The sequence below is a fragment of the Homarus americanus genome, unplaced genomic scaffold (assembly GCF_018991925.1).
Source record: "Homarus americanus isolate GMGI-L3 unplaced genomic scaffold, GMGI_Hamer_2.0 scaffold29478, whole genome shotgun sequence".
Taxonomy (NCBI): domain Eukaryota; kingdom Metazoa; phylum Arthropoda; class Malacostraca; order Decapoda; family Nephropidae; genus Homarus; species Homarus americanus.
The window spans coordinates 488,286-505,710 of record NW_024747997.1 but is presented as its reverse complement, the minus strand read 5'-3'; the positions used below and the strand labels follow the sequence as shown (position 1 = coordinate 505,710).

At 35.2% G+C, this 17,425-nt stretch overlaps 1 protein-coding gene across 2 annotated transcripts in view; it reads left to right on the top strand.

The window, feature by feature from the left end:
- Positions 1-17,093, top strand: part of LOC121879907 (SNF-related serine/threonine-protein kinase-like) — a 70,700-nt gene extending 53,607 nt beyond the window's left edge. Inside the window, exon 10 of one of the 2 annotated variants that reach the window (XM_042386696.1) lies at positions 7,297-17,093. In XM_042386696.1, coding sequence (XP_042242630.1) covers positions 7,297-9,216 — 1,920 coding nt within the window. In that variant the 3' untranslated portion in view covers positions 9,217-17,093. Of the gene's footprint in view, positions 1-7,278 lie in introns of both variants that reach the window. The other variant, XM_042386695.1, reaches the window with a different exon arrangement.
- Positions 17,094-17,425: the final 332 nt, after the last annotated feature.

The window sequence follows — 17,425 nt, the reverse complement described above, 5'->3', positions numbered from 1 at the left end:
TGTAAATTGATATTAATAAGCTTAAGTTTTTAAAAGACTTAATACAGTACTTCAATCACCACCATAATTGCCTAATTTAGAAGTTGAACTAAGGTAATACCTGTACTACATTATATACTTAACAGTAGTTAACATGGTAAATATTGACTATACAAAGAGCTGAATTGATTGCCATCTGAGACAGACACTGTACCTGGGGTAAGGTTTATGAAGTGATTCTGTAACTAATGCACCACAGTCTAAAATACTGACAAGAACACTCTTTAACAGTTTTTTTGAGTTCATCAAACCAAAACTGTTAATTAACCATTAAAGTTTTGTTAATTGTAATTTCATTGACTGGTTCAACAAATTATCATTGTGGGAACAGTAATGGTAGCCTGACCTTATGTACATAGGCACTTGACTTGAAGATCTTGAGTCACATTCCTGACAGGTTTTGACTGGCTGTAGTAAAGTTTGTCAAAAAAGTGTGTTCCCCTTTCTATTCATGGACTCGAAGCCTTAATCTCTAATACCATTACTGTGTGTGTTTGCTAATACAGTTGAAGTATTTAGTATTAACCGAATGTATTTAATTGGCACTAACCTAACCTTAAGAGTTCCTAATAAAGTATTGCATAATTCAATCAGTAATCCTGTACTGTATATTTAAACTGTAAACTGTTTATAGCATTGCAATAATTTCTTATATCAGTATTTGCTTACTTTATCGCTTTAACATACCTTCAGTTATGTATTTCTCATATAGTATACTGTACAGATATTAGATATACAGGTATACAGTACAGTATATAGATACAGTATATACAAATAGAGTATTAATAAACTGGTTTAGACTTGAAATATTTTGGGCCAAATAGGAAATAGAGCTTCTGTGTACAAGTACAGTACCATAGTTATAACTAGGATAATGATTAGAAATAATAAGCTGGTAAATTACATTTGGCTCCTGGGGTTTTTATACTATACAGTACTGCATTTGAAGTTCTTTGAAAATATAGGAACACAATGTTCTCCTTATGCTAAGGGTAGGATCATACTAAATTTATCAAGAGTTATTAATAGTGTTCTAGAGTGGTCTTCACACCCCCTCTTGAATGCTTTTGTCAGGTTTAATCAGAGTTTCTGAACCTAGCAGTAAGCAGAGCCTGTGTGTACTGTTATTTCTCCATGTCTTCCATTGTGCTTTCTTTCACCTCCATGACTCTTACCAATTTTTGTCTCTCTCTCTCCTCATGTTTGCTTTTCTCTTTCTTGAATATGCCCACCTTCCAGGCATATTTCAGTGGATTTAAATTACTATTAAATACTACAAACAGTGTTATACCATTCTCATATTCTATACCTGGAATTATTTGACAGACAAATCCGCTGAGGCCCAATTTTAACGAGAAAATTGGATGAAATAGTATGTGGCATATTTTCTTGGCCATGAAAGGCTAAGTGTTATCTTGGACATATTTCTTCATTTTGTTTTTTTGTTAAGGCTTTGAAAATTGGGATCAAGTACTAATTATATTTGTATTGAATCGGCATTTGCCATTTATTGACACTTAATCCTCTTACTTATGCTTGTTGATGCTATATTTCTTCCTTTGTGCTTGTTGATGCTATATTTCTTCCTTTGTGCTTGTTGATGCTATATTTTCTGCCTTTGTGCTCTTTGATGCTATATTTTCTTCCTTTAAGCCCTTGTTGATGCTATATTTCTTCCTTTGTGCTTGTTGATGCTATATTTTCTTCCTTTGTGCTTGTTGATGCTATATTTTCTGCCTTTGTGCTCTTTGATGCTATATTTTCTTCCTTTAAGCCCTTGTTGATGCTATATTTCTTCCTTTAAGCCCTTGTTGATGTTATATTTTCTTCCTTTGTTCTTGTTGATGCTATATTTTCTTCCTTTGTGCTTGTTGATGCTATATTTCTTCCTTTAAGCCCTTGTTGATGCTATATTTTCTTCCTTTGTGCTTGTTGATGCTATATTTCTTCCTTTGTGCTTGTTGATGCTATATTTTCTTCCTTTGTGCTTGTTGATGCTATATTTCTTCCTTTGTGCTTGTTGATGCTATATTTTCTTCCTTTGTGCTTGTTGATGCTATATTTCTTCCTTTGTGCTTGTTGATGCTATATTTTCTTCCTTTGTGCTTGTTGATGCTATATTTTCTTCCTTTGTGCTTGTTGATGCTATATTTTCTTCCTTTAAGCCCTTGTTGATGCTGTATTTTCTTCCTTTAAGCCCTTGTTGATGTTATATTTCTTCCTTTGTGCTTGTTGATGCTATATTTTCTTCCTTTGTGCTTGTTGATGCTATATTTTCTTCCTTTGTGCTTGTTGATATATATTTTCTTCCTTTGTGCTTGTTGATGCTATATTTTCTTCCTTTGTGTGATGATCGTATTTTCTTCCTTTAAGCCCTTGTTGTCTCTTCTCTTTTTCTTCCTTGCTTGTTGATGCTATATTTCTTCCTTTAAGCCCTTGTTGATGCTATATTTTCTTCCTTTGTTCTTGTTGATGCTATATTTTCTTCCTTTGTGCTTGTTGATGCTGTATTTTCTTCCTTTGTGCTTGTTGATGCTATATTTTCTTCCTTTAAGCCCTTGTTGATGCTGTATTTTCTTCCTTTGTGGTTGTTGATGCTGTATTTTCTTCCTTTGTGCTTGTTGATGCTATATTTTCTTCCTTTAAGCCCTTGTTGATGCTGTATTTTCTTCCTTTAAGCCCTTGTTGATGTTATATTTCTTCCTTTGTGCTTGTTGATGCTGTATTTTCTTCCTTTGTGCTTGTTGATGCTATATTTTCTCCCTTTGTGCTTGTTGATGCTATATTTTCTTCCTTTGTGCTTGTTGATGTTATATTTTCTTCCTTTGTGCTTGTTGATGCTATATTTTCTTCCTTTGTGCTTGCTGATGCTATATTTTTCTTCCTTTGGCCTTGTTGATACTATATTTTCTTCCTTTATTGCTTCATTGATGCTATATTTTCTTCCTTTAAGCCCTTGTTGATGCTATATTTCTTCCTTTAAGCTTGTTGATGCTATATTTCTTCCTTTAAGCCCTTGTTGATGCTATATTTTCTTCCTTTGTGCTTGTTGATGCTATATTTTCTTCCTTTGTGCTTGTTGATGCTATATTTCTTCCTTTAAGCCCTTGTTGATGTTATATTTTCTTCCTTTGTGCTTGTTGATGCTATATTTCTTCCTTTAAGCCCTTGTTGATGTTATATTTTCTTCCTTTGTGCTTGTTGATGCTATATTTTCTTCCTTTGTGCTTGCTGATGCTATATTTTCTTCCTTTGTGCTTGTTGATACTATATTTTCTTCCTTTGTGCTTGTTGATGCTATATTTTCTTCCTTTAAGCCCTTGTTGATGCTATATTTCTTCCTTTAAGCTTGTTGATGCTATATTTCTTCCTTTAAGCCCTTGTTGATGCTATATTTTCTTCCTTTGTGCTTGTTGATGCTATATTTTTCTTCCTTTGTGCTTGTTGATGCTATATTTCCTTCCTTTAAGCCTTTGTTGATGTGTTATATTTTTCTTCCTTTGTGCTTGTTGATGCTATATTTCTTCCTTTAAGCCCTTGTTGATGTTATATTTATCTTCCTTTGTGTGCTTTATTTGATGCTATATTTCTTCCTTTGTGCTTGTTGATGCTATATTTTCTTCCTTTGTGCTTGTTGATGCTATATTTCCTTCCTTTAAGCCCTTGTTGATGTTATATTTTCTTCCTTTGTGCTTGGTGATGCTATATTTCTTCCTTTAAGCTCTTGTTGATGCTATATTTTTCTTCCTTTGAGCTTGTTGATTTCTTCCTTTGCTATGCTATATTCTTCCTTTAAGCCCTTGTTGATGCTATATTTTCTTCCTTTGTGCTTGTTGATGCTATATTTTCTTCCTTTAAGCTTGTTGATGCTATATTTCTTCCTTTAAGCCCTTGTTGATGCTATATTTTCTTCCTTTGAGCTTGTTGATGTTATATTTCTTCCTTTAAGCCCTTGTTGATGCTATATTTTCTTCCTTTGTGCTTGTTGATGCTATATTTTCTTCCTTTATGCTATATTTCTTCCTTTAAGCCCTTGTTGATGCTATATTTTCTTCCGTTGTGCTTGTTGATACTATATTTTCTTCCTTTAAGCTTGTTGATGCTATATTTCTTCCTTTAAGCCCTTGTTGATGCTATATTTTCTTCCTTTGAGCTTGTTGATGCTATATTTCTTCCTTTAAGCCCTTGTTGATGCTATATTTTCTTCCTTTGTGCTTGTTGATGCTATATTTTCTTCCTTTGTGCTTGTTGATGCTATATTTTCTTCCTTTGTGCTTGTTGATGCTGTATTTTCTTCCTTTAAGCCCTTGTTGATGTTATATTTCTTCCTTTGTGCTTGTTGATGCTGTATTTTCTTCCTTTGTGCTTGTTGATGCTATATTTTCTCCCTTTGTGCTTGTTGATGCTATATTTTCTTCCTTTGTGCTTGTTGATGTTATATTTTCTTCCTTTGTGCTTGTTGATGCTATATTTTCTTCCTTTAAGCCCTTGTTGATGCTGTATTTTCTTCCTTTGTGGTTGTTGATGCTGTATTTTCTTCCTTTGTGCTTGTTGATGCTATATTTTCTTCCTTTAAGCCCTTGTTGATGCTGTATTTTCTTCCTTTAAGCCCTTGTTGATGTTATATTTCTTCCTTTGTGCTTGTTGATGCTGTATTTTCTTCCTTTGTGCTTGTTGATGCTATATTTTCTCCCTTTGTGCTTGTTGATGCTATATTTTCTTCCTTTGTGCTTGTTGATGTTATATTTTCTTCCTTTGTGCTTGTTGATGCTATATTTTCTTCCTTTGATGCTATATTTTCTTCCTTTGTGCTTGATGATGCTATATATGTAATATTTTCTTCCTTTGTGCTTGTTGATGCTATATTTTCTTCCTTTGTGCTTGTTGATGCTATATTTTCTTCCTTTGTGCTTGTTGATGCTATATTTTCTTCCTTTGTGCTTGTTGATGCTATATTTTCTTCCTTTGTGCTTGCTGATGCTATATTTTCTTCCTTTGTGCTTGTTGATGCTATATTTTCTTCCTTTGTGCTTGTTGATGCTGTATTTTCTTCCTTTAAGCCCTTGTTGATGCTGTATCCTCCTTCTCTCCCTTTATTCATGTTATGCTTTCTTTTTCTATTGTCTTGTTGCTGTCTTCTCTTCCCCTATCTATTTGCTGCAATCTAATCTTTTCCCATTTCAGTTCTACCCATATGTCACTATTGTTTGTGCCTTTCATGCTTGAAGTAACACTGAAAAATGCTAATATGCTTTTTTGCCCTAATATCCTTTGTTGTTGTGGATTATGAGGCAATTATGTGGTGCTTGTGTGGGTGTTGGAGCCAGCGGTTTAGTGACGGCGACTTTGAGTACCCTCACTTTGGCGACGCTGCTTAGTGTTGAGCCTCATGGACCAGTTATGTACAGTACTCGGTAACTCCTCTTGTATTGTGGTGCAGTTTGCTGTCCTTGAGTCACTCTCACCCACAACGCTGGCACAGAGGCACATGAATTATGATTGGTTTGCTTATCACTTTATATTTGTGAATATTTAACGATCACATTTAATGTTAGATTTAATTACTAAGAAAATTGGAGTAAGAAACATACGGTAATACCAATTGTACTCAGGCAGTTAAGAGGCATTACTGCGTAACAAGGATCTACAAGTCATATCTTTATCATGGCTTCAAAATTAATGAAATGCTATTGAAAATATTTTATCTGCATGACAGAAGGCATTCATAATATTGATTAAGATTATGAATGCCGAGACATTCACACTACAGCTTCTCTATGTGTGCAGTATTCATGCATCATTGTTTGTATTGGTGGGTGCATGTATGTGTAGATAGGGAAGACGCGTGCTTGTGGATGTGAGAGTACAGTAAAGTAAAATTTTTAGTGCGTTTGTTTGCTGTGGTTTATCTACTTCTATATTCATTATTGATTCTTATTTAAGTATTACTTTGAATTGTAGAGAATATAATTAAGAAAGGTTCCTTCCAATAAATGGAATAATCCTGATATCAAGTGTAGGAAAACAAGAAAAGAGAAAATGAGAATTGGTTATATATTTTAAAGTTAACTGAGTTAAAGAGTTTACAGTAGAGTGAAAGTACATTATTGTGTTTGGCTTGATAGAGCTAGGAAGAGTCAGCTCTGCCCCATCACCTATTCTTCAGCATTTTGTCCCTTGGCATATCACATGTCCAGAGTCACATCAGAGAATCCCAATTATTCACCCACTTCTAATTCATGCTCTTGACCTTCTCAGCTACATTGAACCTCTCAAGCTCTTCAGTATTTCTTACCCAATCCATTCTTTTAATCTCAGATCAGCATTATAACAAATTTGTTAATATTGGAGATATGCCTCCGTTATGTGACTCAGACAGTCCTCTAATATTGTTAATACAGTTCAGTAATGATCTTTTCAAAGAATAAAGATTTTTTTTTCTATTCTCTCAATACAGGTATTTTGATGGAAGCCATTTAACATACCTGGTATATATTTTCAGAACACATAATAGCTCATTTGGTTTACATGATTAGACCTTATCATTCCTTGGACAGTTGGTTCCCATTTTGTAGGATATCATTACTGTAGCAGCATTAGCCTCTCTTGAAGTGGTTGCTAGCTGTTAAAATGCATATCTTGCAGTCTCGAGGCCCTTTGAAATATTATGTGCAATTTATGTGCAGTAAAGCACTGCTTTACTACCAACCAATGATAGTCACAGGAATACTATATGTATATGTAGATAGAATAGTTCTTGCAAAAGCAATTACTACTAATATGTATTACATGTATATAAAAGTAGTGTAATAAATTCTAATTACCGTAATTCACAAAGTTATCTCACTGTAGATAGTTGGAAGACACTTATTTTGTGAATTAATTTTTTAATAGAATTGTCACCTTCACTAGCTGTACATGATGTGTATAGGTTACAGTGGAAAGTGTTATATTTTTATGAAAGTTGATTTAGTTTCTACTAGCTTAAGTTTGAGAGCGAGTGTTAACAAAAATAATGTCAGTTAACTTGCACTGCTTATATACATAGTTTTTTATCTTTTAAATTTTCTTTTGAAATAATTGGTAATTATGCAATAATTTAGAGGAAAATATTGTACTCAATATTTAAAATGAAAAGTAAATTTGACTAGTTTCACATAGTTCAAGTAAGTTCATTATGTTTTCTTTGTATATTTCTTACAGTTATTGTGCCATTGCAGATAATGAAGTCCAGTATAGTATGTTAAAATTTTGCAGGTTCGAACTGGAGGACGTATGAGGACATTTAGTATCTTGGAAGAGGAAGAGGAGGAAGAAGAACCAAGAGAAGAGATAGATGAGAAAAAGGAAGAAGAAGACACATTAGATAAGGGGCAGAGGTCACGAAGTGGGTCACGAAGTGGCTCACGTAGTGGCTCACGTAGTGGCTCACGTAGTGGGTCTAGAAGGGGATCGAGAGCTTCCAGTAGTTCTTCCTTAAAAGACAAGTGTATAAGAGACATGAAGTTGGATTTATCTCTTCTCCATCGCCTTGAATGCGTTCGACGGGGCAGTGGTTCACACCAAGGCTCCCTTCAAGGGTCAGCTGCTACATCTCCCTCTGGTGATGATACCCCTTTACCAGAGCCCCCTTTCCCACCTTCCTCAAACATTGGACTGGGACGGGGAAGAGCAAAAAGTGCTGGAACATCCCCTGCAACAACACCTCCAAGCAGTTTAGTACCACCCACTTCAAATATACATATTAATAATACAAATAACAATCTTTCCACACTTCCCCCACAAGGCCCTACATTACCCCCACCCAGAATCACCCCTCAGTCCTCTGTGTCCTCATCACCTACATCACAGGCATCATCTCCTACCTCTCCGGGACCACAACAGCTACCATCGTCACCAAAGAATCAGGGTTCTTTCTTCAACCATAAATTCAAAACATTACCATCACCTAACCGGAGACTTCATTCTGTTAGATCTTCACCTCAACTAATGCTGAATGAAATATTTGAAGAAGGGGAGTCAGATGGGGAAGGCAGTAGTGGGAACAGTCGTGTTGCTAGCACAACATCTGGGAACAGCGTAGGGGGTGCAGTTGCTTCTCCAGTTATTATGCGCAGACATCGGCTTGTCAGGTCACGAACTGCATCTTGCAGTTCTTCAGATGCCTCAGATGATGACCAAGATGCTCGAAAGAAGCGGCAGCAACGTGCTCTGACGCGACATCTTACTCGGGATTTTCAAGATGAACAATGTGATTCACAGGAACTAAATGGTGAAATGCAGGATGAACGAAGGGATAATGAAGTGACTGTGGAAGAACTCAATGATCATACTCTTGTTCCACCTTCAATTGATTGCAATGGTAGCTTACAAGGGCAAGGTAATGCTCGTGGAAATCGTCCCCTGTCTGCTGCGTGTGATGATGAACGCAAGAATGGACCCTTAAAGGAGGAATCTGGTAGCACAGAAAACATGCTAGATATAGATACAACATTGAGAGAAAGTCGTTCTTTAAACTGTATAGTTATGGCTAGTGGAGAACAGGAAGAACTTCCTTTATGTAGTGTTTCAGAAGCTTCACTTCTTGAACAGTGTGCATCTAGTAACATTACTGTATCCACAGACAATGTTACCACAATATACATTGAAAATAGACCACCTCTTGAAACTGAAAATGATGGAAGGTCTGTGCAGTCAGGAAATTTGGGTGGTGACCGTGTGGTGATACGTGTAACTGATGACAATGGACAGTGTCAGGAGTCCATAGTTGGTGATATAGATACACCAACGGACATAAAGACTTTTTCTCCAAAAGAATCAGGATCTCCTCAAGTGATTGGTGCTAATGATGTGGTAGTTGGGCTAGTGGACTCTCCACGGTCCGGTCGACCAGCAGGGGCTCGACCTGTGTCAGATTCACAGGTAATTACACGTCCACCACACTCTCCTTCTTTGACCAAATCTGCATCACATATGGAATCTCTAAGTGCATGTGGGGAGCGACCCTCCAACAAGTTCTCTCTACGGACTAGTTCTACCAATGGATCGCTGATGCCCGGACGGAATCACTATGTTATGGATATCAACCAGAATGCAGGAGGACGAAAGAATCGTTCTGAAAAATCTAATGGTGCACTAGCAATACAGGGGACCTCAAAGTGTTGTAGTCTGTCTTGAGGCACTGGGTACAATGTAGGATACATAATGAGATGAACTGAAAACTTACCTTGTGCATATGAGTGTTGTAAGTTCCCTAAATCCCTTAGTGTATCCATTGGTATAGTATATAAATATTGGAAGTCCTCTGCAGATGTGGACATAGGGTGTGATATAAAGATGTGTTGTGTACATAGGAGAGTCAACTATTTTGAGATGTAGATATGGACTAAGTTTTGTGTCCCAGCCTGGCAGGCCCCAGGAACAGGTGCATAATCACCTTGTTGACTGCCCCACCCATTAACAAGTGCCAGCTTTACTCCAGTGTTTTCCTCAACCTGCTGCTGCTGCAGCACTCACTTTGGGCTGGTATCATGTCATTAGTAACTATCAACTAGAATTGTCTTCAACATGAAAATGGCAGTGTCTGAGAATGAAAAGTTGGTGTTGCATATTATGTTGATTCTTGGAAGTCTAAAGGTTATTCCATATGGAAGTGTGTAAGTAAATATGCATGATGTTGTTTTTAGTGTACAGGTGCATACCTTATCAACAACCAAATGTTGGGATCTCACAATTAATAAGAAGCACAGCAAAGAATCTTATACAGTCAATATTTTTGTAATAAACTTCTTTGTACATAAGTTTCATGTTTGTTCAACTGGTGGCAATATTTTTGTGAATAATAAATCTGAGCTCTGTTGCCATATATTATGGAGCTCTGAAATGTTTATTGCATAGATGAGTTGAACCCCTACTTGTGACTGGTTAAGTTGTATTATCTTCCCTTCTCTCCTTTTCAAGTATGGTACTTATTGTAATCTTGCCAACCCTAGTCAAGACCTAGTCTTCATGTACACATGGAAGCTTAGCCGTCACAGAAGCTGGTGGTGTCTCTTGTCTGTTGGTTAGATTTGTATTACAGTAATTATGGTGAAGTTAAAACACACTCTTTTTAGGCAGTATTTCATAATCTTCAGTTAAATAACAGACTTGTACAAAGTACATGCTGTAAAGCATATTGATGTGATCTGTGGCGTAGGGCTAAGGAGTGGCAATCACCTCCAGCCCCGGTAGGATCAGGATTTGAATGACAAATCAAGTGTTGCAACTCAGCACTTTCCGATTTAAGCTATACCTCTCCCAAGTTCCCTCCATTCATTGTGTTATGTGTAACTCAATATTAGCATTGAGCGTCCTATTTCTTTCATCCATCAGAATCTGCCACATTTCTCTAACAGCTACTGTACTTTCATATGACACATTTCTATGACATAAGGGGAAAAGATAACACTAACCTATGGCTCATAATTACTAATTTCATCACAATATAAAGGAAAAAAAAGCCCCTCGTTAGGTATAGTTTAATGTTCTTTGTTAGGTAGTAAAGAATGTGGCTTAAGAAATTTGTTGAAATGGTGTTTCTTATTTTGCTTTAACTGTTGTAATGGTACATGTTATAGTCGGCAATACTTTATTCAAAATTTATTTAATCATTACTTATCATACTAAGTTAACCATAGGTTTCTTCATTCCATGTTACCAGCCCAAGCTTCCAAACCATTGCATTTGAGATGTGATTGGTGATTGTCAGTTGTAGACGGTTCTCTTTCTTAGCTAATTTCTTACTGTCGGTAGGAAAGTGAGGTCTTATTTCAAGCTCCAGGTGGTGCCACATTTGACAATGGTTATATTTGCATATGTTTCTGTAAAATTTTTCCGCCTCTTGTCTCTGGTGTGACGCAGTGTATGTGATGGTATCGGCAAGTTTTGGCCGTAAAAACTTGAGTGCTTCACTGAGGCTCTATTTTACTATATATACAATGTTTATTAATTCTATGGAAGTCTTAAAATATTAATTTAAAGACATACAGGATGCAGCAGTAGCTGTACAAAATGTAATTTAAAAATGATTAGCTAAATAGATTGTTATGTGGTTTATTTTATCATTTCATGCAAAAATGCATAATTATTTAATTGTTGGTATATTCTGTTGATTAATTATCTTGTATTCTTCATGGATTGCTTTAAGACAACACTTTTTTAACATGATTGATTGAAATACATAACTCGTACATTTCAGTTGAACAAGTTTGACCATCCCACATTATGATCTTATGAAGCTAATTTAAAAAGTTCAGAAAATTCATGTGCCAGATAATGGGTTATTTATTTCCTGTATTCCAGATGTTTGGATATTGTTAAATAGCTTTTCAGATATGTGACACCTGTATTTATATATGCATGGATGGTAGACTATGATTATAAGTTTACATAAAATCAGTTTTTTTTAGACTACCTGGTTATGTTTGATGCATGAAAGATTATTTATGACTTGGATGAACGTGGAATTGTGTCAGAGAGAGAGAGAGAGAGATGCGAGAAATCAGTCCAGATATTGACAGATTGTGTTCAAGACTTGTTGATACCAGTTTTTTGTGACTATCAATGAGAGTATGTGTTGATTGTTCAGACTGTAATGTATGTTAAAACAACTTAGTACAGGTAAACCTAGATATAGTGAGTCTACAATTCTTGATCATTCTTCTCCCAGTCATTTAAAACAAACTTCTGGGTAAATATAATGCCAATGAACTGTTTAATTTAATTGAATTTTGTCTTACTACAGGTATATACAGTATATATAAATATTATTATTTTTAATCAGCTTGTACTTGCTTGCCAAGGAGTGATTTCCCACCAAATTCCATAATGAACCCCACCATTATATCTAGGTGATTACTAATTGCTGCCTCTTGTAGCTGATGTGTTGTGCCTTTTGTTAGCTCCAGTGTCCAGTAGCAGCAGACTAGTAACCATGGAAAGTAACAGTCAACTTGCTTGAGATGGAATAGAGCGTGATCCCATATACTTGACAGTTTCACTATAAACATTTTGGTGCAACTTGTCATGGTTCAGTATACCATTACATGAATTCATGAATATACAAAATGACAGATTTGGATGATGATGATAGGTGTTTTATTTTCATGGTTAAACATGCAAGTCATGAACAAACAAGAAAATAAAAGTCGGTCAAAACTTACGGTTTTGTACATAGTACTACAACATAACTTTGTACTTGTTTAATCAAATGTTTATTATGCAATATATTCACTTCTTAATCTCTTGACCACTAGTGTTGGGTTCATATAGCATTAGTACCCATCTTGCTTTGCAAAAACATAAACCTTGTATTTACAGTACGTCTAAACTATATTTTCTGCATGGGGAGTTCAGCGTATACGACCAACTTTTGACAATAAATTTGTTGCATATACACCTAACTAAGTGGAGGTTGTAACCAGTATTTCTGAGTTATATACATACAATGCATTGGTTTAGTTACTTCATTATGCTATTTGTGATTTAAATAGGAGTCACCAAACATTGTTTTAAATCATATACCACCCAATTATGACACCTGTTGTTTATAAACTATGTTCTGATTCAGAGATCAATGATAAGGATTTTTCATACCCAAGGAAAATCACTATTTAATGAATATTGGCTTTTTATATTAAACCTCTTCCTTTCACTTGCATACAGGATTAATATGCCTTGCTAGCATAGTTAAATGGGCATTATATTTTTGTCATGTTTGTGTAGGTATGGGTATGTCATATACAGTTTTTGACTATTATACTCTGTCTTGATGCTTGAATGAGATTAGGGATTCATGTCATTCTAACTGGATATAATTTTTAATCAAAATATTATTCAGAGGAGAATGTAACTGAATATTATTGTTGTGGATGATTTATTTAGTAATTATGCTCTGTATAGCATTATGGGTATTAACTGTAGTCTGGTGTACAAGAGATTTAAGATTTCTACAGTCACAGATTGCTTGTAATGTCAATCTAGAATTTATAAGGTAATTTTGTTATCTTGCCATCTTAAGCTCATATGACCCCCCTCCCTTTTTTTATTGAAAGTACTATATATCTGTTGGTGGTGTGGAGTCCACCAATGGTAGTAAGAATGATTCCCTCTGCATTATATGCTAATTAGGCAAGAAATGAACATTTCAAGTTGTTACTCTTTTTGAGAAGAGGTATTTGTATGGATTTTCTGGTTGTGTGCATTGACAAATTTTGGAGGGCCTCACACACACACATCTTCAAATAATGCATTCCTGGAAGAAGGGTGTCGACCTTTGTCAGTGAACACTTTCTGATAGTGTACTTGTTTTAGTGAGGTGAACAGCATTTCATGGAAAGTTCACTTTATTATATTTAGATTTCAGAACAATCTTTTTAATTTGCAAAACATATTACTATATGCACACTTAAACTTTATCATAACCTAATGTGCATAGCCAGATTACCAAACACCTGTCTTCTCAAAAAAATTAACCCAGGAGCTGCAAATTTGAGGAAAGTCATCCAAAGCAAAGTTAGTTATATGTTATTAATGTTACATAAGAAAATTGTGCCATGTTAAATTGGTTTTGGTCTAATTTAGCCATTCCATCTGTATCAGATGTGTAACCTTCAATATATAGCATGAATGTAATTATCCTAATCAGTCCATAATGGAATACTGACCAGCTAAATACTCCTGGAAATCTTAGGAGTCTCACATCAAAAACTACTGGCAACTGGAATTATCTCTTATCCTAACCTGAAGGTACCACAACAAAATGACCCTATACTACAGAGTCTTATTTTCCAGTTGTGTAAACAAAGGTTAGATTGAGAAATAGTTCTATTGTGTAACATAAAACTATTCAGCTTTAAGTTTAGGTCTAAGGGAAGAAGACTACAGTAGCATTAACAATACCTGTACAGTACACTTTTTTCACTCTGAATTTTTCCCCCCAATAATAATCACCAAACTGATGAATTGATAGAAAATTTTCATTTGATTTCAACATTTCTCTTGTTCAAGTGAGATTTACTGCCTGAAACAACAACATAAAAGTTTTATTTCGATTTAAAGAAAGTTTAGACATACTGTATAGCATTTGAATTGGCAATTCACCAGTTAAGGTGACAAATAACCAATCAAATCCAGCAATAATGGCCATGAATAGACATTTGTCATCAGAAGTGGATATTTCTCCATCCCGAAGTTCATTTTTCATTACTTTTAGTATAAACTGCTATTGGCTTTAAGAAAGCATAACTTGATTGCTGTGTTATGGTATAGTTTCCATTGCCATCATCTACTGTGTTTTAAAATAGGTGGGTTGTATTGCTCTTTTTCATTATTATATTGGGGGGGGGGGGGTGTGTGCAGTCCACCCGGGCACAGGTCAACGGGGCCTGGGGGCGAAACATATAATAAAATTTGTTTTGTACATTTTTAACTTTCACATTTTATTGTTATTATTACAGGTATTATTATTATTATTATTATTATTATTATTATTATTATTATTATTATTATTATTATTATTATCATTATCATTATTATTATTATTATTATTATTATTATTATTATTATTATTATTATTGTTATCATTATTATTATTACTACTACTACTATTATTATTGCCCCCAGGCCCTGATGTGGGTCAGTGACCTGTGCGCAGGTGGGCTAATCCCTGTTAAAAAAACAAAAACAAATCTACTATAAATGGCACTGAAGAAATTTCTTATATATCTTATATACCTTTACTGCCTTACACAAAACAGTATTTACTCCCATTGTGGTGGCGGCAGCTTGAACACCTCTTCAAATAGTGGCTCCATGCGTAGATTCCTCCTTATCTTTTTCTTCTTCAATTTCTGAAACAATTCCAGTTCAAAGAAGTATTCCAATTCAGACCGATCCAATATTTAAGGCAACTTTTCTGATGTTGTGTTCGGATCCTTAATTCTATTAATAGCACCAGTAATACTGTCAAGACTTGTTCTCCCAACTCTGTTACTAACATCTCCAAAAGATTGCTGGCTGGTCTCAGAACCTTCAACAGACATCCTAATTTCTTTTTGTGATGATCCATATTTACCACTTACCGGTATGACCTGATTATTGTTGACCTTCCTTTCTAAATTGGTATTGGGGTCTCTATATTAGATATTTCTGAATTTGAAATCAGATCTAAACTTGCTGCCGGATGGATGAGGAGCTGAATGAACAATGTGTGTGTGTGTGTGGTGGATGTGAATTGTGTTGTATTCTAGGTAGTGCTGTGGTTGTTGTGGGTTGTGTTTTTGTACAATAAATGTGTATTTGTTGTGTGTGTTTGTTTGTGTATATAGCAACTGTGTCTTGTTTTAAAAATTTTAAATCCATGTACTGTATGTATATCTTTGAGTACATGTATATGTGTTGCAGGTATGAGTGAATGTATTACAAATATTATTGAAAATATTTTGTAAGTATGAGTGAAAGCGTTACATACTGACAACACTTATTCTCTCATACTGTTTTTGCAATAAATATACAGTGCACACATACAGTAAAGCCCTCTTGATACGGATTAATTGGGGAGGAAATTCAATCAGTATTAAGCAAATTTCAGGATAAAACAAGTTCTGGGTGGGGGGTTTATTTAATCTCGAAAAAATCTGGATTCACCAAGAAAAATTGGATGGCAATCCTGATTACCATGTGTTGCACACAAACTCCAGCCTCAGCCACTTACAAGCCACTCGCACTGCTTCAGCCCTCGTGTGTGCAATCTCTTTAACTCCTGTGGACAACCTCAAAAGTCAGTCAGAAGAAGGCCAGAAAGGAGTTTAGCTTGAAGGACAAGCAGGAATTATAAACTGTATATTATACTGCAGGTTAGTGATTCAAGTACAGTAATTCAAAAGTGTTTATTTATTTTTTGCCACCAAGTGGGTAGATCCGGACTATTTCGTGTTAATCCGGACTCAATCTGGATTACCAGAAATTAGTCTGGAGTGGTTTGCCAGTCTGGATAAAAACAGTCAGGATTAAGAGGGTTTTACTTTACTTAAAACATACGTATACATGTACACACATACCCAAAGACATGCATCCATGCATTTAAAGACATTAAAACAAACACATCCACAGTCATACACAGAACACACATTACTGTACACAAAGCACACATTCAACATAAATACAACACATCACTCCCACTAAAACCACAATACAATCCAGAATAACACAACACACTCCTGCTACACACACAATACAACTCACTTATTTTAAAATACTCCATATGTAACTTCAGTGGAAATTATTATACTAAAAGACACCAATTAATTTCTGCTTCCTTAATGCCAATACCTGTACAGTATAGTAGTTTATACCTGGTACTAAAATGTCTACTCATGGCCATCATTGTCAAATTTGTGTGATAATTTGCCACTTTAAACTGGTGAATTGCTGATCTAAATGCTGTGTCAAAAGTTTCAAGTGGAAATAAAACTTCTGTGTCGTTTTCAGGCAGTAAATCCCACTTCAGTATGAGTAATGCTGAAATCAAATTAAATTTTTTTAACATTTCATTGACTTGGTGATTTCTATTGACGAACATTGACTTTGAGTGAAAAAAGGTGTCTACTTAAAATTTCATCATAACACAAGGATTTACTGTGTTAACGTCAGTGCTCTCATAGTGACTACTGAAGTGTTGGTAAAGGACAATAAATGAAACTGTCCAGCAATGTAATTAACATGCCAGACAAAAGTACACACCTCATAGATATCACAAAGTTGCCAATGTAGAAAGTAATTTCTCTCAATATTACATCCTGTTGGTACAAAGTCACTGCTGAAGTATGTAACTTGTTTCTATGTAATGTATCAGTTTATTTTAATTTGAAAGCTGTATTTAATTCACGGATGAAAAAACTAAGGAACTGATTTTTTCTTTTTTTGCCTAACTTAACTGCTGTAATTTTTTATTGTAAACAAGCGTCTCATACGCACACAGTATATGAACACTCAAGTACAGTAATCCCTCACCAACTGCAGTTTTGAGTATCCACATTTTATCTTTTTTACACTATTTTACCAGTCACGGTGTTCTGGAATTTTTTAGCTCTGCACGGCGAGAATGTTCCCTGGATCAGGTCTTTCAAGTGGTTGACTTGTTCAGTTTCATTATATCCATTCCTCAAATGATAAATTATCATCATCTATGATGCCAAGATCCTTGCTCTTATTTGGCTTTTTAAATTACTGTAATTAGTTTATTTTCATTCTTCGTATTGTTTGCTACAGGTCAATAGTCATCACTTAATACCTTCAGGGTCAGGGACCTGTGGAGGCAGCCACATCCCTCGTGGTCCAGGTGTAG